Genomic DNA, 19,253 nt, shown 5'->3' with positions numbered 1-19,253 from the left:
GGCGGAGGTGGTGGCCGTTGCATGGACGTGCAGGTGGTGGTTGTTGTTGTTGGAGTATAATGTCTGGCCCTCTCCCATAGTTCAGACTTTTGGATGGATTGGATGGAGCATGAATTCAATATGGTATCCGAGCCAAGAGGGCTTGAGTTCAAGACTTTGCCAATGCAATATTAAAATAAAAAGATCATGCGGCCTGCATTGGCCCCACGTCTAAGGTCTAAATAAGCCTAGTCGTGAGGTGAAGTGTTGAAATATATTGACCGTCTACCTCTATCAGTTCAAACTGATGGGTAAACTGGTTAGGTGCATAAACTTACAACCAAGAGGTTCAGGGTTCAAAACCCGGTAAATGCAATAAATAATTGTGGCTTGCCCCCACTCCCGCTGCCCATGTCGTGTTGGAGTATAATGTTCGACCCTCTCCCGTAGTTTGGACTTTTGGATGAGTTGCCTGGAGCATGAATTCAATAGTGGCGGACGTGGCGCAGGGTGGAACCTGGGGCTCCCAACTTCTATGCGCCAAGCAACTCGGTAGTCAGTCCTCGGCATCCGCCATCACGCACGTGCCTTACTGCTTGGACATTAACACAACACCACTGCTTTTCTCAGAGTTTGCATCGTTGCAGCTTGTTTAGGCGTGGAGATTCAAGGGCATCTTAGCAAAGAAAGAGGAGGCATACATCAAGCGCTTCGAAGTCAAGGAGGCATGCAAGCCTGAGAGGCTTAACATGTTGATGACGGCGACCGAGAAGAAGATAAAACTCAAAGAGAAGAAGGCCATGCTGGAAAAGAAGAAGGTTGATATCGCAGCCGCTTTGGAGGACCCGAAGATGGATGATTTGGATGACTTGGAGGTGGCGGAGAAGGAGGCGGCCCAGACAGCGACGACGACAGAGTGAGCGTGGAGGCTTGGATTGTCGGTCCGGCAGGGTAGAAAATACAATTTCTTGCACGGACTACTGGACCGATATTATTTTGTGGTCGGGCATGTAAAACCTATGCACACTTGCCTCTTTTTGGCTGTGATCGGGCGATACATGATTAGACAGATTTAAACTTGAAATTGAGCATACCTGGGTGGATATTTAGGGGATATCTTTGAATGTCTAGCTCCCGCATAGTGTTCGCAGACTAGTCTCCACCGTTCGGCGGACAGATACGGTGTTCAGTTTGCGGGTTAGTGTTGGAGATGCCCTAGGGGAGTATAACTTGATGCATCGGTCTCGGGTTCAGCTGCACCTGCACGTGAACATTAAAATTAGAAAATAGCAAAAGAAAATTAAAAATGACTTGAAATTTTTCTGGCATTCAAAATACACAGGAAAAACAAAATTCAGGCATGTGAGAAACTTTGAAAAAACGCACTGTTCCGACTTGATTTTATCCTTTTTGTCACAAGCTCCTCGGATGCCCGAACATCACGAAATTTTGCCTGGACATCATGCATTTGAGTATCTTGGTTAAGAGAAATAAGATTTTTCTGAATTTTTGTAGTATCTTTTTAAAATTTTACTGGTCATCGAGATCAAATGAGCCTGGGCTCAGAATTGAATATCGAGTATATGTTACTGATTATGGTTGAAAATTAGTTTTGAACTAACCATCTCTCCATCAGTTACTTTTTTTTTGCATAAAGGACTCAGCTCTATTATAAGCAGAAATCTTATCTAACTGACATTCGTAGGGAAAGGGACGGCAAACGGACCCCTTTCGATGGAATTTTAGTTCTGAGGTGAGATCAAACGGTAACAGTTTGAAGCAAAAAATTGGCTTCTGTGGCAGAAATTGTCGTGTCTCTCTGAAAAACCTGCCATCCCTCACAACTAAAATTGCAAAATTCCTTTAAAAACCATCAGCAAAATCATTCCCAAATGCCGCCCCTCCTGGCAAATGTTCACCAGCTAAGGGGGTCCATTATAAAAATTCTTCACAAGTGGAGTACGAAGCAACCGAAACATGATTAAAACAAACCATCGAACAACCACTACAACCGCTGGCACATTGTGGTCGCAACTTCCTAATTGAAGCCGGCCTGACTTTATCGATGACATTCAAGAAGTCTTTGTACACGTACCCTCGAGGAACAACGCCCTGGAGGTGGAGATGCAATCGTCGTCGTTGAAACCTTTTATCAAATCTTGAACCGCCTGGCACAAGCTCTAGCCATACCGTATGCACAACAAAAAAAACTCTAACCTCACTGTTCCAATAAGACTATATAAGAATCGACGCCCCTACTAGGACCATTTTGATCGGCTCGCTGCTGCGTGCAGGTACAACTTGCGTTGTATTGTTCCATCGGCTCGCTGCTGCGTGCAAGGTGCAACTTGCGCGCTTCGGGAAGAGGACGAAAATGAAGCCCGGGACTAGTCGACGCGAGCTCCGCCGGTAATCTATCCGGATGTGAGGGTTCATGTCTGTCGCTGTGCCTTTGTCCTTGATTCCTCCATGTACCTTTTTTTTTTTAATTTCTTTTCCGCATCTGAAACACGCCGACGGTTAAAACGACATGCGTTACATGGTGGAGAGCGGAGAGAGCAGCAGCAAAATTAAGCACCGGCTACGTGGCTCAGATCAGGCGATCAAACTGTATGGATATTAGCGAATCATACGTCCCGTCCAAAGCGGCCATGCACCAACAGCCCTCCATCTCAATCATTCACCGGAAACCCCCAAAAAACTAGTGGTAATGATGATCTTCTTACGTCCAGCCTCGTCGAAGATTAGCTGGTACGGCTATGAATATGCAGCGCCGGTACGAGCTGGCAGCTGCACTTCAGTACAGTACAGGAGAATCCCATATAGTATTATCTCCGCTGATCAGAGGTATGTAGTACGTGTTGATGATAAGTCTTCGCAGTATGGTCCATGGACTGGCACGATGAGGTAGTAATCATTCGCCACCCACTCGTGTGCAAACTTGATCCACGGATGATTACGGCAGGCATGAAGCCAATGATTTCCTCGCAGATAAGCTCAGGCAGACAGAGCCACAGTTCACAAAGTGCGTGCAGTGACATGTCACCCAGGACGGCTGGGGGCATGAGACACCGTTCTTTAGTTCAGATCACGGTCGGCTCCCCCCCTGAATTCGCGCGGGCTATAGGCGACGTAGGGAGGGCATCTTGTTGTTGGCTCCAAATTAGCATATGTCCGGCCTTTAATTATGCCGTCCTAATTGACTAATTTGAGCTCATTTAGCGCATTCCGCTTTACTGTCAGTGGAGATTAGCTCACTCACAGTCGAGCCGCAGGGACCCATCTGGAGCACGAAGCCTACCTCTACTTGGATATTTGGATGTGCTTTGGCGCCTCACCAGCCCTCTGGATGGTTTCAGATAGATAATTTGATAAGAGCACAAATCAACGGTGGGTATAGCTCTGCTTCAGCTAAAAGAATGTACTACTACAGTACTACTAGGACTACATACTGAAAGGTAGAGAGGAAACCCCGACAGTATGATGCGCCGATCTGCATGTTTATTTATAAAAAAGAAGAAGATAGGATAACATAATATGCACGTCAGCAGCACGTATCGCAATACGGGCATGCAGATGCAGCAGAGGACGAGGCCATGACACAGCGCGATGAAGGCAAGCTCTGGGGTCACTGTGGAGTTCGGTCGGGCGTCCACTTCAGCGTCCCTTGCTCTCATCGCTTGACAATGTCTAATCAATTCCTTGGCCGGTCCCAATCATTTACTACGACGCAGACCGCACGGCTGATTAACTAGCCGCACCTAATTAATCAGGCACGCACAAGCTAGCGAGCTCCCGCAAAAGGCTGCAGATACGCCAACGATCCAGGCCTAATCAAGCGAGATGCATGCGTGGTTTGAGGACGATGAGCGTGTTTGACCTCAGCACGCCGAATGAAACACAGTCCCGGTGATTAATTAGGAAGGGTTTTGACTCCACATGGTTCAACAACCCAACCCGGAGTACGATAGTGACCTCGGTTTGTCCGTGGGTTAACCGGGGTATAAGTGTAGTACGTAACTCGTTCCAAGTTCAGAATAAGCTGCATATTGTGAATTACAGTCTACCCTCTACAGAACAAGCTGCATTACGTGAGTTGCTACGTGTTCCAAGCCCGACAATGGCCGGCTCGACGATCCGCTACTCCGCGGGAACTTTGCGGGATGAAACAGTGAACCTCTTCTCTCCTACCCTGATCGAACGTGCGGATCGGAGTACTAGTTGGTTGGCTCGACGTACCTTTTGTTAGGCCGGGGGAGGATCGTGGAGACCTTCTTTTCGGACCGGCCGCTTTGCACGCCCCAAAGATGGCAAGAATCGGTCCGGGCTTGATCATTCGGACGAAGAGCAGCAAGCATCGCATGATCCCGTCGCGACATAAATAAAAGAGGGCGCAAGCATGCAGTTAATGGCGCGAGGCTGTATGTTCCAGTTCAGGTACCCTGTGGCTGTGGGCAGGACGGTCAGGTGGATTCGGTGAGCTTCCCTTGCCACTTCATGGCCTCCTTGGCAAGCTCACGACAAGTGTAGGGGAGATCGAGCTGCAGTACCCTGCTGGTACTGCCAGTACAGCCATGGCATGATGTCCCGGCCGGAACCACCTCACTCGGTTAAAAGTGACCATCTACTCCCTCCGTCCGAAAATACTTGTCATTAAAATGGACAAAAACGAATGTATCTAAAACTAAAATACGTCTAGATACATCTCTTTTTATTCATTTTGATGACAAGTATTTCCGGACGGAGGGAGTATTATCCTAGTATATGGCGATTGCCTGTGACAATTTGGCGGGGTACGGTGCAGCAACAACCTTTTGTTGGTTCTCTGCATGAAAGTATTTGGCACCAGCTAGACTCAAATCATTTCAGCTTGAACGAAATTCCGAGGGAATCTTACGTGCGCAGCCACACACCATTAAATAAAAGGAAAGACAAAGGCCACCCTCCATGGCCTCTTCCCTCCGCTGGCCTCTGCTCACTCCCAACCTCCCAACACAAACAACCTTCCTATAAGCAGCTGGCAAAAACACAGTCCGCTTCGCTTCTTCCTTTCCCTTCCCATCGCTTCGATCAACACAAGGGGAGGCAGACATAACCTAGCCTGGCTTCTAAGCTCGCCAGGAAAAGAGCTTAGCTTCCTTTGATCCCAAAGGGCTGCTGGCATTCGGTGCGCGTGCTTTTTCTACTCTTCTTCTTTTCCTAATCCCAAGGAGAGGACAGGAGAGGAGACGAGACGAGGCTAAACAAAAAGCTCAGGCGCCGCTTTGGCTAATGGCCTAGCTAGCTGCTCAGGGCGGCGTAGCTGGACCGTGGCCGGCCGGCCTAGGGGTGGATAAGAGCCTGAGGCTTTGCTACCGGCCTTTCCTCGCCTTCCCTTCGCCTCCTCGTCTCCTCTCTCCTCCGAGCTGCTCCTGTGGTGGTGTCCTCTGCTTCCATGGTGGGCATGGAGGGCACCGGCTGTGGCGCGTTGCTCAGAGAGCTTCAGGTACCTGCTGCTCACCTTTGCTTCGTGCCACTGCTAGTAGTATTGAGTGAAGTAGAGCTCTGTTCTCTGGAAACAAATTTTGCATCATACTAGCTTTTTCCCGCCTTCTTTTTTCCCCCATCTTCTCTCGGTGAACTTGTTCTCGCTGTCTGCGCCTGTGTTAACCCAATTCGCATGCTTCATTTCACAAGAAAAAGTTCGGCTTCCATCTCTTCCAGTACTAGGTGAAAAAAATCATTGTTGGAACTACACTGTGTTTGAGTGTCCTCTATGATTTGAGACTAGAGAATCGGGTGTTATTTTGTTTTACTCTGACATGGAACGAGGGTTGAGTATTCGTGGGGTTACACAGGGCTGCGGAAAAGTAACAACTTTTTATTCGAGTATTGCGTAACAGCGTGAGCGAGTATTCCTTGTGTAGCAAGTAGTTGTTGTCTTCTTTTTTCTTGGTGGTGAGCTGCGCGGCAGGTGAACTGCATGCCTCAGGGCAGTGTGGCTTTATGGTGGAAGCTTCTCTCTTTGTCACCTTTCTGGTTCTTCACCACCTCAAAAAAGCATTTCCTTGATGCTATTCGGCTTAGTAGTGCGCCAGGCAGTTGAGGTGGGACAAATTAATCATTTTTTTGTCAACTAATACTCTGTTTTTCACCTTTAATGCCATCATTTCGTTATGGCTTTTACTGTAAATAAAATATCTTGAACACTTATTAAGATGCCCAGGGGAGCACATGAATCAGGCAATTGTAACAATCAGAATGCATTCTTGATTGATTACCTCTGTTGCCTTAGCCTTGCATTTATTTGACCATGCATATAAGGTTGAAGCGCCATTACTCATGCATGCCCTGTTGTTTCTGGCACTCAGCAAATCTGGGCAGAGGTAGGGGAAAGCGAGGGTGAGAAGAGCAAGGTCTTGTCAGAGATAGAGAGGGAGTGCTTGGAGGTGTACCGCAGGAAGGTGGACGATGCCAATCGGACCAGGGTCCAGCTGCACCAGTCTGTGGCCACCAAGGAAGCCGAGGTTGCATTGCTAATGGCTACTCTAGGGGAGCACAAGCTGTATCTCAAGGTATGCATACTAATCATGATGATGATGATGACGCACTAATTGGGTTGGTTGTCTGTTGGCTTCCTGAGTGGTTGCTGGGTTCCCTTGAGATGATGGAATCTGGCTGCTGTTGGTAACATGCATGATTCAAGTTGTGGATTGCCTTTTTTTGTTGTCAAAGTAGCTACTGGCTTATAGTAAATCTCTAGGCAACACCAGCTTACTTTAGTCTTTTTACTAGGATGCTTTTGTTAATTTATGATCGCTTGAGCAGAAAGACAAGGGCTACGTGTCGCTCAAAGAACAACTCGCTGCCGTCACCCCTGTACTCGACGATCTGAAATGCAAGAAAGAAGAAAGGATCAAGCAGTACTACGATATTCGATCACAGATTGAGAAGATACGCTCTGAGTTAAGTGAGCATAATGACAAAGGTGATCATGTAAACAGTCCAGCTGCTGATGAACATGATTTGTCGACAAGGAAGCTTAATAGCTACCAAGCGCAACTTAGTACTCTTCAGAAAGATAAGGTAAACCATCATGAATAAGCTAGCTAATCTGAAACCTTCAGTTGCCTTTTAGAATATTTTGTTTCTTGCAGTACTTGTGAATAAATAGAACTGGCAGCTGCTAAGGAATGCGTGAGTATTCAGAAATGGTTCAACTCAGAACAAAAAAAGCCTTCCTAGACTTTGGGGTATATAGTTTCTATAAAGTGATAAGATGATTTATTTGATAAGCTCGCCACTGCAATGTAATGTGTATCAACTGTCTAGGGCTGCTGGTCATCTAATTTAAGTTGCTTTAGGATTGAGTCTTGACTGGAAATGTTTTCTTGTTTGCAATATTTTCAGTCAGATAGACTTCACAAAGTTCTGAAATACGTAAATGAAGTGCATTCTTTATGTGGAGTCCTTGGAATTGATTTCGCAAAGACCGTAAACGGAATTCATCCCAGTCTACATCAGAATGGTGTTGAGCAGTCCAGAAACATCAGCAATAGCACACTGGAAGGCCTTGCTAGCACAATATCAAATCTTAAAGCAGAGAGAAAATCTAGAATCGATAAGGTACTGTCAAGGTTCCTTTCTTCTCAGTGTTTTGTTATATGAGTTCTGTGTAATACATTCTCAAGCAATCGATTACCTATAGATGAGAGACACAATGGAGTCATTATGTCACCTCTGGAAGTTAATGGACTCTTCTGAAGTGGAGAAGAGACAATTCAGCAAAGTAATCAGCATTCTCATATCACCAGAAGAGGGAATCACATCCGCTGGTGTTCTTTCCCAGGAAACAATCGAGAAGGTTTTACCAGCTCGCCTTTGTTTTTTTCTTTAGTACGCTGTTTGTTGCTTATCTTAATCATTTTTCAATTTCGGTGCTGATTTCTTACGCAGATGGAAGCTGAGGTTGAGAGGTTAACAGAACTTAAAACCAAAAGATTGAAAGAAATCGTCACGAAAAGAAGGGCCGAATTAGAAGATATATGCAAGAATGCACACATAGAACCTGATCTCAGCACAGCCCCTGAGCAAACTAACGCTCTGATTGATTCTGGTTGTACTTTATGCATCTTGCTCAAGTACTATCTTGACCAGTGGTTGTTTTCTTACAATTGTGACTCTCTTGCCCCTGTTCCATTCAGGTACTATTGACCCTTCTGAGCTCCTGGCGAATATCGAGTCACAAATAGTGAAAGCAAAAGAAGAGTCACTAAGTCGAAAAGATATTATGGACAGGATAAATAAATGGATTGCTGCCTGTGATGAAGAGGCTTGGCTTGAAGAATATAACCAGGTAGTTTTAAGCCCATTTGCTTTGGAATTACAATGCTCAAATTCTGAGCATAGCATGTGCACTTGTTGCACAGACTAACCTGCCCCCGCATGCCTTTTCTAGATAATTCTGTGGTTCCCTAAATCATGAAAAATGACACCAAAGCTCTTTTGCAGGACTCGAAGAGGTATAGTTCTGGAAGGGGTGCTCATGTAAACCTTAGAAGGGCGGAAAAGGCACGGATTTTGGTCACTAAAATTCCAGGTAGGTTTTGATGCTGGAGACTATCGTGTATTTCAGTTTAGTTCAATGAGTGACCCATATCTTTCTCAGCTATGATGGACAACCTGATAAACCGTACCTTTGCTTGGGAAAATGCAAGAAATAAGCCATTCTTATATGATGGGGTATGTCTACAATCTGATCAGTAGGGTAAGCATTTATCATTTGTTTCTTTAATTAATTGACTCGTATATATGATTTGACAGGGACGACTAGTATCTGTTCTAGAAGAGTACAGACTTAACAGAAAACAAAAGGAAGAGGAAAAACGGCGATACCGGGTTAGTGATTGTTTACCAAATCACCATTATTGGCTGAAAAATAATATGGCATATTCTGGTCTGAACATCACTTTCTTTATTTGCAGGATCAGAAGAAATTGGAGAGCATCCTACTTGCAGAGAAAGAAGCGATTTTTGGCTCCAAACCAAGCCCAAAGAGAGCGAGCAGCTTAACCAGAAAGACAAATGGGTACCGTTCAAATGGAAGCAGTAATGGACTAATGACCCCAACACCTCGCCGATCATCCCTAGGCAGTGCCACCCCTGAGCTTTCGACACCCAGATCATATACTAGTCGCTATAATAGATACTTTGGTGATTCAAGGCGGCTATCCGTATCACAACTGAACTTCGGCGATGATTCACTATCGACATTTACATCAATTAGTGGCTCTGAACCAGAATCCCCTTCTATGGGATAATTTCCTGGTACCATCTCAATCTCTTCATGCATTTTTTCTAACAACAATCTTCAAGCATATTTGTTACCGATGATGGTTAAACAATGTGTTATGTTAATTATTTTGGCAGGTCAATCTATTGGGTCAATTGGCAAGTACTTAGCATTGTAAATGGACCAGTGTGCTATGAAGTTTTTGCATTTGTGTGTACATTACTGATGCCATGTATTTAGCTATAGCTAGTATTGTTGACTAGTAAGCACTGGGTTGGTTGACTTGGTTTCGGGTTTGAAATTGATGTTTCGAGCTGATGGCTCTTTTAGACGATTAGGTGAAAGATGTAGTGAGTGGTATAGGGGTAATCACTTGTACCATATCAAATGTCATAATTTATGTGACTGGCTTGTGTGTTGCAACCTTGCAGAAATAGTCTGAAGTATATGTACGGATGTAACATATCATACTTCTGCAGTAGTTTCTAGTTCTTTCTCTTGTGCAATATGCATGTGGATTTCAGTACCCTTATTTTATGAGCAGAAAAGGAAGAGTCCATGCCATAAAATGCATTTGTGCTTCTCCCTCCCACCATCCCATGCTTCTCAATTCCGCTTGGATGTATATAACTGAATGGTGCTTGTGAATACAGACATTAAAGAATATGCTCTGTCAGACGACATGACGGAAGCAAACTGATTAGATGAGAACTATGAATAATCATCACAGTGCATCAGATTCTGTGTCATGTGTGGTCCCATCCCATGAGTTGTGTCAATCGAGAAGTGCATTTTTATCGCTATTATAAACATGAACCGCATGGTGCAGCCTGTGATTCAGATTTCAGGGCAACCCCAGTTGATATGATGCAACAAAATATGTGATCATGAGAGATAACCTGGAGGAAGATGAATGCCGGCTGCTCGCTCCAGTGAGGACCCGAGCGCTCCGTCTCCGGCAAAACTCGATCGCCTCCATCTTCGTCTCCTCATTTCTCCAAAGATCTGCATCCACTATGGAACTGTATAGAGGAAATGGTTATGTAGTTTCATATCCATGAGACAGAAAGTCCAAATTCAGATCCATGACGCCGATAACTGCCAGATAGATGCTTGCCTGCAGCCAAACATTTTATATTGGTGCCCTGTGCACTTTAAGCATATGACGAATCAGGGCAATTTTTCTGAAAAAAACAATGGATCAGGGTGCAATCAGTTCTTCTAATACAAATTGGCAGGTGCATGAGAAAGAAAAAGCTGTGATTGCCTCAGTACACATCTCAGTTACATTTCAGCATCTAAGAAATGCAAATTTATTCAGATCTCAGAATATGGACCGATACATTTACAAGAAAAAGAAAACAGTTCTTAACGTAACAAGTTGAGATTCTCACTGGTGGAGCACATTCAACAAGAACTGACGACAACTAGATAAGAGTTTGAATTACAGAATTAGGGGCAAATGAGTAACTCTGTCTTCTTTCCTTTCTCAACCAAATAGAAATAATTAGCATTTAACTACCATAGTAAGCAACTGCATAAATACATTATACATTCGCGAAAAACAGACCAGTTGCAGAGCATTCCTTTCGATTCTCTCAATACTCAGGATAACATGGTATACTGGGACATTAACCACCTTCCCACCTCCTGTATAGCATCATCTACTCCTTCATAATTTGCCAGGTCTGCATGGTACAAGCAACAACAAGAGATTGAATTGCTGCTGTTGTGCTGTTTCTATCTTGCTCTGCTAAATAAGAGTTTTATAATAAACATATACATGCTGATCAATGAATAACTGCCAGCCAACTCGACAGCATGACAGATGGTATCGCCCAGTTCATTGACCGATGTGGTCCTTACAAATTAATACAGCATTAGGCATTCACATTTGCTATTACTCTCTCAATTTAATAGCATGAAGGGACTCGAGGGAGGAGCATGTTGTCAGTTGATAATAGCATTCCGACATATCCCAAAAATAATTACATCCTTTATATGAGGAACAATGCAGGATATGCATTCTGAGGCTAAATGCACATTGGACTAGGAAGTTGTAAAAAAAGGGACAAGTAGCATACCAGTAAACTACGCAGATTTCCGAAGTAGCCAGGACAAAATGTATGAAAGGGCAGCATCAATGGAAGACAAGGCAACAATGAACACCACAACGAGTATGAGAGTAAGTGCTGCCGTCCTCAACTGCCAATGACAATGATTTAAATAAACATAGAACAGTTTCCAAAGTAGCCATGGCATGAATGGTGTAGCAACTTAAAAATCTTAACGGCTGAAAAGCAGCAAGACATCAAATAATATGGTGTGCTAACAAACTGACCAACAACTAAAATACATAACAGCAACGAGCTACTTTAGCATCTAGGAATAGGATGCATGCATATGATACTAGAAGTCTAGAAGAATCATAGAGAACGGACATTGGACAAAATGAAAGGAATCATGATAAGGGCATAATTTAGTACTACTTTACTGAACATAAATACATTTTGACTCCTGTTGGTTCAAGCTATAAGGTTTAGAGTTTATCTACGCAATCTTGTCAAGAATGAACTATGCACACTGCAATCTTAAAACCAACCTACCGCATCACTCTAAATCATGTGTCCTTACAGCAAACTCAACATATCCTCACAGGTTCACATTCCTTAACTGGTGAGCTGGTAGGGCCACAAGGGAATAGATTGCACTGATAAGAACATATGAAAACAGAACCTGAATAAAACCGACCTAAGAAATAAACTGTAAATGCAAGTGCCATACCGTATTCCGGAAGGCCGGCCATTCGAGGTGCTTCAATTGCCTTGGCTGCTCAGCCAAGAAAACCACCAAGTTCCTCACACTCCTGATAACAGAGGGCAATTCTAATTCATCTCATCGTCGAACAGCACAAACAGGGGGGAGCAAGTCGGCAAGATCTGCACTTACACAGCGAATTCTCTAACCACCGCAAGCCACAGCGGCTCATCATCATCAAACCGATATTGGCTGGCGCGAAGTCCCTGACGCCCATTGCCCGACGCAGCCCCAAATTTCAGCCGTCTGGCCGAAGCGAATCGGCCAGGAAGACATGGTTGCAGCTCGGCAACCTGTAAGCGCAAACCATGTATATATAATATAGCACTAGCATAGTGACCATAAGAAGAATAGAACAAGGGAATATGATTCTGGCGCCATTGAAATTACGACCTTGAGTAGTGGAGGCCTCGTTAGGCCGCTGGGTCGAGTGGGTCTGCACCACGGAAGCGGAGACGGGCCTGGTAACGAAGGAAACCGCGGGCGGAAAGTGAGGATCTGGCTGGGAAAAGGAGATAAGCACGGACATGGCGTCAGTAGGCGCGGCGGGCAGTTGGGACCTGCGGCGAGAGGCAGCGCGCTCGCGGCCAATCCGGACATCCTCCCCGAATTTCTCGACGCGTGGAGTTTGGGCGGAAGAGAGGGTTGGGGTTCCAGGAGCTGCGGTGGGGGATGAGAAAAGCCTCCGCCGCTGCGCGCTGCACGCGCTCTCGCCTCCCGGAGATGAACGCCACCGAGCCAGGCGGCGCTCGCACGGTCCTTTTCCGGTTCGGCGCTGCGAGGTTCTCCGGCGTCGTGTGGGCGTAGAGAGACGGCGGTGTGGGTGGTCCGGCCGCCCTGCTGTTACTGGGCCGTGTGCTGGGAACGAACCAAAGCGCTGGGATGGATAGACGGCCCGTTATAGTGCCACGGCGGCCCGCTTTCACAGTCTCGGGAGGCCGTAGAGGGAAGCAACTAATCAAACAGCGCTCCTTCAGAAGCCTCCTCAAGGGTTATTTGGAGTGGGTTGAGAGAGCGTTATTTAGCACGCTCTCAGCACCACCACGTGTCGCATTCTGAGAGCTTCCTTCGAATTTTGTTTTTCTATATTCTTTTGCACGCACTTTTCAGATTTTAGATGATTTTGTTGGGTTTTTCAGTTTTTCCCCGGCATTTCTTAGGTTTTGGACGAAAAATTTAATGCGAAAAATATATGTTTTCTTTTTTTTTCTTCCGTAAGAGGCACAAATTTACTTCTCGTGAAGGCACAGATTTGCTTCCGCGAGTGGCACAGACGTGCCTCTAACAAAAAACAAAAAATGTGTTTTCTTTCCTACGACGTGAGGCACGGATTTGCTTTCGCGAAATGAAAAAACACACACATTTCCTTTTTCTTTTCCTTCCACGAGAGGCGCGGATTTACTTCTCGTGGAGGAACGGATTTACTTACGCGAGAGGCACGGCCGCAAAAAGGTGAAAACACGTTTTTTTCCACCACGAGAGGCACGGATTTACTCCTTGTGGATGCACGGATTTGCTTACACGAGGGGCACAGCCGTGCCTTTCGGAAAGTAAAAAAATGTGCTCCCGATTCGGGGTTTTCGTCCGATTTTTTCGTTAAAAAAAGTTCGTCGAAACCTGAAGATCTCGGAGCAAGGAATCCAATGATGAAAACGGTTCGAGATTTGGATGTATGGTTTGAGAGATAAAACGTTTTGAATACGAATCTATGGAAAAAAGGAAAATTCTCAGGTTGCGGAGAGTGGCGTACATATAGTGCGACACTTGTCGCAACCTAAAGAGGTGGGAGTGACCTTTGCAAAGAATGCTCCTTAACTAGTGATTTCATTACTAAGGGAGCGCCTATGTCTCGCCTTCAGCGAGTCGAGGCTTCCAACTCGCTGAAGCGCGCGAACATATGGGCCGGCCTAGTTCGCGGTAGTACACTGTCTCGTTTCCTTTTCTTTCATGTTTTTATTTCATATTTTATTCCACTTTTTACTTTTGTTTACACTTTCAAATATTATAAACGTATATATAACAAAAATATACTATACATAAATGTTAATCATGCATTTGACAAATGTTGAATGTGTATACAAAAAATGTTGACCATTTATTAAGAAAATGATGAAATCTTTTGATCATGTATATAAAAATATTAGTCAAAGCATTTGAAAAAATGTTGACAAGTATTTGAAAATGTTAGAAAAAGAATTTAAAAAATGTTAAATATGTAAAGGAAAAATATTGACCATGTATTAGAAAAATCATGATTTCTTGATCATGTATATAAAATGTTAATCAAGCATTTGGAAAAATGTTGAACAAGTATTTTGTAAAATGTTGATCAAGAATTTGAAAAATGTTAAATGTGTATAGCGAAAATGTTGACCATGTATTAGAAAATGTAGATCATGTATACAAAAAATGTTAATCAAGCATTTGAAAAAATGTTGAACAGCTATTGAAAAATCTTAATCAAGCATTTGGTAAATGTTGAATGTATATAGGAAAAATGTTGGCAATATGTTCCACAAATGTCAATATTGCATTTAGAAAATGAATCAAGGATTTGAAAATATGTTAAATGTGCATAGAAAAAAATGTTGACCATGTATTAGAAATATTAGTCTTATATTTGAAAAAGGTTATTCAAAATATGAAAAATTTTAAAAGTGTGTATGGGAAAAATGTTGACAATGTAATGAAAAAGTATTAATCTTGTATTTGAAAAATGTGAATCAAGCATTTATTTTAAAAATGTGTATTAAAAACATTGACCATGTATTAGAAAAATATTAAATTTATATTGAAAAAATGTCAGACATATCTTAGAAAAATGTTGCTAACATATAATGAAAATGTAGAATGAAACCAAAAGAAATAAAGAAAACTCAAAATAAAAGTGAAAAGAAATCAAAAAATGGAGAAGAAATAAGAAAACCACGCAAAAAACAAAGAAGACGAAAAAAGAAAAGAAAAACCGATGAAAAACAAGAAACAAAGAAACAAAACCGAAGAAAAAGGAAAAAAGGAAAGCGAGTGAAAACCGAGAAAGTAATACAGAAAACAAAAAAACCCCGAAAAAACACCTACTATTTAATCAGCAACATGACATCTGGCGCAGTAGCTAGCCGCCTCATGATCCTCCAGGAGACCAGGGTTCGAATCATCCTAAGTGTGTCGCTCTCTTTACTTTCTCTCCCTATTTCTTTTAGTTGTCATGTCCGCTATTGGGCTGGCCCGTTACTATAGCATTCGACACGAGAGATCGTTCAGTCTCAATGCGAGATATAGGCGTTGCGGATTAGTAATGCTATACAAGAATTTGGAATTTGGTCCAATTTGACGTTGGATTATGGATGCAGGTTTTTTTTTACTACAAGGTTTCTAAAAAATATATAGTACATAAATGTATGTAGGAGCTCATATGCATGCATATATTCTCACCGCTATGAATGCATGCATACACATCCTACTTCTATGAGTACCTTTAAGACCGGGATGTTTATTTTTTGTGAGGGTTTATTAATTTTTGTAAGACAAGAGTAGGTCCCAACTGTATAATTTTTTATTGCTTGTCAGGGTAGTCTTTTATCATGTGTGGAGATATTCATGGAAGTTAGGTTGTACAAAGAGAGAAAAAGAAAGCTTCCCTAAAAAAGAGAGCTAAGAGCATCTCTAGCAGATCCTGTATACCCTCGTCCCGTAAAAATCGGTTTACATGATACTGCAAAACGTTTTTCCATGTTTTACGATGCGGTGGAGGGCGTCGAGCTCCGCTCGCGCCTCGTCGGACGCCTTGACGGGCTGCACGCACGGCGGCGGAGGGCGGCGAGCTTCGCTCGCGCCTTGTCGAACGCCGTTACGGGCTGCACGTACGCCGGCGGAGGGCGTCGAGCTTTGCCCGCGCCTTGTCGAACGCCGTGACGGGCTGCATGCGGGGGCGAACTGACGGCGGGGATGGACGGAATCGAGCTCTGACCGTGGGGGCTGGGCAAGGATGGAAGGCGCGGGAGCTGAAACTTCCTCGCATCAACCGTTTCTATGTTTTACAGGTCCTGTAAAAAAAGGCTCAAATCCCGTAGATATAGAGAAAATGGGCCGGTGTATCCAGGATCTCGTAAAAGAAAAAATCCGGAACGGTCGAATATACGGAATCTATTCGGACCGGTAAAATAGTATCCGTCCCGTAAACCTGGCCATTCCGGTTTATAAGATTTGCTAGAGATGCTCTAATACAAGGCTTTTAGCCCCAGGTGATGTGCACAACAAAGGAAGCAAATCAAATGAATGCCTCCGCCCAGGTCTGCAGGCGACTTCACGTTTTTTAACCAACCATGGTTAAGATTTCAGAGTATGTTTTCTCTCTTAGAAAACCAGAAACTTACAACTCGCGACCACGCTCACACTCACGACACCGGACTCACCCGAATTCCTCTAAAAAAATGTGTTCATCCAAAGTTAAAAATCAAGAAGTCACTACCGAGGAACAGACTCGTTACTGACCGGTTGTGTAGCAATGCAAAACATTCGGAGGCCTTTGACAGTTATTTTTCATGGTAATACGTGTCTCATTCATATCATAAAGAATAAAGTATAAGTCACGTAAAGACCGACATGACAAAACCGAAAAAATAGTAGAATATTTGTGAGCTTGACACCAACGCCCGTCACCTGCCTCCGGCACCACCACAGCAGCCCCCGAAGAAAAGAATGACGAATCACCTCCTCACCCGAGCTCGACGCGGCTCCATCGCTGATATGCAGCTTTGCGGACCTCCAAGATGGCTCACCAAAAGTGAAGCCCTTACCGTTGAACGGATCAGACCGGGGCAACACTCCAGACACGCCATCGAACTTCAGATCTGGCACCCCACCACGAGTAAAACGCCGAAGGAGGAAACCATATCTGCCATCCACGAACCACGAGCCCAGCACATGCTCCGTCTTCCAGATGTCGTCGATGTAGACCATAATCTGTATCTGCTCCTGGACTACCTCCCAAGCTCCGCGCCGACGCTGGAGCAAACGCCGTCGCAACGACGGAGCCCGAGGACACAGGTCCACCACGAGGATGCCGTTGCCGCCACGCCATCCTTACTTGAACAGACTGGTTTCCAAATCCATCCCCAACCATAGAACCGATGGCCTCGTCAGGGAAGGATCCGAAAAATCTTTATTCAGCATTGTCATTGTCGCCGCCGAAGCAAAGCCGATGAACAATTTAAAAACCTAGACTACGAGAAAGTAAAAGCGATCCACACGCGTGGATCCGGCGACCCCCTCACCACGACGACCGAGGTCGCCGGCGAAGGGGAGCCGCCGGAAAACGGCGTTGGAAGATCGGCCTTCCCTGGCGGCGGCTAGGGTTCCAGCCGCCAGGGACGAGAGGAAAACAGGAAAGAGTCAGCTAACAAACACAACACTAGCTAGGCATGCGGCCTTTGACAGGCTGAGCACTACCATGTCCACAAAGGCACAAATCAATGTGCAACACGCGAGCTCCGGGATGCAACGTACCGTACCCGGTAACCTCGGATCGATGATGGAGCCCGTGCCACTAATCACCGTAGCCCCACTGAAGCTCTGTGCAACTCCAGCCCCATCACACATGCGCGTTCATGATTTTGCTGCTGTTGACCGGAATACAGAGTGACAGACAAAACCGAAAGGACCGACAGGAGAAGTAAATGGTCGCCAGTAAATTGACATAGTAGTACTGTATGTACCCAAGGGACCTCACGCATGCACGTACGGTCCTATCCAGAACTTAAGAACATTCAAGTTTCTGTTTGCAAGAGGGCAGCGCTTACCTGTATTAGCAGTCCTTTCTAACCCCCATCATAGTGTGCCCAACAAACAACATGGAGTACGAACGCACACGCATTCCTTCACCAGGCCGGCCTCGTCGCCGCCACCAGCTCCGTGGTTATCAGGGCTTCACCGTGCCGTGCTTCACCTCTTGGTCAGAGTCGTCGTCTAGGGTTTCTCCTCTTCCTCCCACGCCATGGAGCCAGCTGCACAGCTCGAAAAAAGTAGACAGCTGCGCGCTCTGCTCCGCCGCCCTCCCCGGCGGCCGGCCGCCTTGCTGAGCTGAGGATTCGCGGCGGGGGCATCACAGTCCGCGGCAACCGAGCGACGCTGGGATGACGAACGGCTAGTGGCATGTAACGGGCGGTCGAGATGCACGCACTTGGCCCGTCCTTGGCTTTGATTGCAGCAGTGCAGTGCGGTGCAGTACAGTACAGTAGTACTACAGAGAGAGAGAGAGAGAGAGAGAGAGAGAGAGAGAGAGAGAGAGAGCAGGCAGACACATTCAGAATTTGTGACATGCAGTGGCCACCCATCAATGGCTATGGCTTTGATCCTGGCACGCACGTCCAAAAGCCGAGGACTTGCGTACAGGCGACATAGAGTAGAGACAAGCCATCGAAAGGCCCCTGCCCTGAAACCAATGCGCTGCCGCTGCCCACCCCACGAGCCCCGAATTCATTGCGGTATCTGATGCGGTACAACTACCGATCCATTCACCCGTCCATCCATCATCGGTGGCGACCTGACCTGACGCCAAGATGAAACCCGCACCGCACGGGAGCTAAAGCCCATGCCCGTTATATATTTGCTGAAAACAAAGTTGTTTATCCGGCCCATTGTTATATTGCTGCTCCCAGTTCACGCACTCCATTTTCTTACCTCTGCTGCATATATACTTGCTGGAGATGGACGAGCGCCAATCAAATATCAGCTCAGTGTGGCAGTGTCTGAGCTTCACACGACGTGCATAGCATGCGCCTAAATTAATGTAATGTATGCACGCCGAGGCACTACTGTGCATGCACAGGGCGCGTGCGTACATTCGCGGTATGCCTCTCCACATGCAGCATTCGCGGCTACGTACGCACGCACGCACGCGCGCGCTAGCCTCCATGCACGCACCCTCTGGCACGCGCGCGCCGAAATTTCTTCGATCCGGCTGCGCTGCATGCCTCCCTCCGTCCATGGCTTCGCGCCATATAGCCTTTCTTAGCTTTATAGCTTAGCTTCTGCTGCATTGGCATGCATCACAAGCCACAGGCAACACGACTCGCTTCCGCTTCCGCTTCCGCAGACATGTACGTAGGTTTAGCTAGCTAGTAGTAGCTAGGTAGGCTGCTGCCTGAATTGTACCGTTCACGTCTTGGTCAGGGTGTCTCTCTTTCTC

At 45.4% G+C, this 19,253-nt stretch overlaps 2 protein-coding genes across 3 annotated transcripts; one reads left to right on the top strand and one right to left on the bottom strand.

Annotated features, from left to right (window-relative positions):
* Positions 1 to 4,926: 4,926 nt before the first annotated feature.
* On the top strand, positions 4,927 to 9,711 carry LOC109754982 (65-kDa microtubule-associated protein 6). The gene is made up of 12 exons (XM_020313864.4): positions 4,927 to 5,464; positions 6,330 to 6,533; positions 6,787 to 7,044; positions 7,369 to 7,584; positions 7,667 to 7,822; positions 7,915 to 8,074; positions 8,163 to 8,314; positions 8,470 to 8,557; positions 8,627 to 8,700; positions 8,782 to 8,856; positions 8,943 to 9,285; positions 9,388 to 9,711. Exons 1-11 carry the CDS (start codon positions 5,414 to 5,416, stop codon positions 9,276 to 9,278), a joined length of 1,770 nt encoding a protein of 589 aa, XP_020169453.1. The 5' UTR covers positions 4,927 to 5,413; the 3' UTR covers positions 9,279 to 9,285; positions 9,388 to 9,711.
* Positions 9,712 to 10,549: 838 nt separating this feature from the next.
* Positions 10,550 to 12,924, bottom strand: LOC109734618 (uncharacterized). Of its 2 annotated transcripts, XM_020293822.4 has the most exons (6): positions 12,628 to 12,924; positions 12,461 to 12,528; positions 12,200 to 12,360; positions 12,035 to 12,116; positions 11,335 to 11,455; positions 10,550 to 10,938 (listed from the first exon to the last, which is right to left on the bottom strand). In XM_020293822.4, exons 1-5 carry the CDS (start codon positions 12,665 to 12,667, stop codon positions 11,342 to 11,344), a joined length of 465 nt encoding a protein of 154 aa, XP_020149411.1. In that variant the 5' UTR covers positions 12,668 to 12,924; the 3' UTR covers positions 10,550 to 10,938; positions 11,335 to 11,341. The 2 variants fall into 2 exon arrangements, with proteins under 2 accessions (XP_020149411.1, XP_020149410.1); XM_020293821.4 differs by having other exon boundaries at positions 12,461 to 12,919.
* Between the last annotated feature and the right edge of the window lie 6,329 nt (positions 12,925 to 19,253).

Source organism: Aegilops tauschii, chromosome 5 (genome assembly GCF_002575655.3).
Source record: "Aegilops tauschii subsp. strangulata cultivar AL8/78 chromosome 5, Aet v6.0, whole genome shotgun sequence".
In the NCBI taxonomy this organism is placed as follows: domain Eukaryota; kingdom Viridiplantae; phylum Streptophyta; class Magnoliopsida; order Poales; family Poaceae; genus Aegilops; species Aegilops tauschii.
Note: the sequence above shows the minus strand (reverse complement) of the source record. Positions and strands in the feature narration are given on the sequence as shown.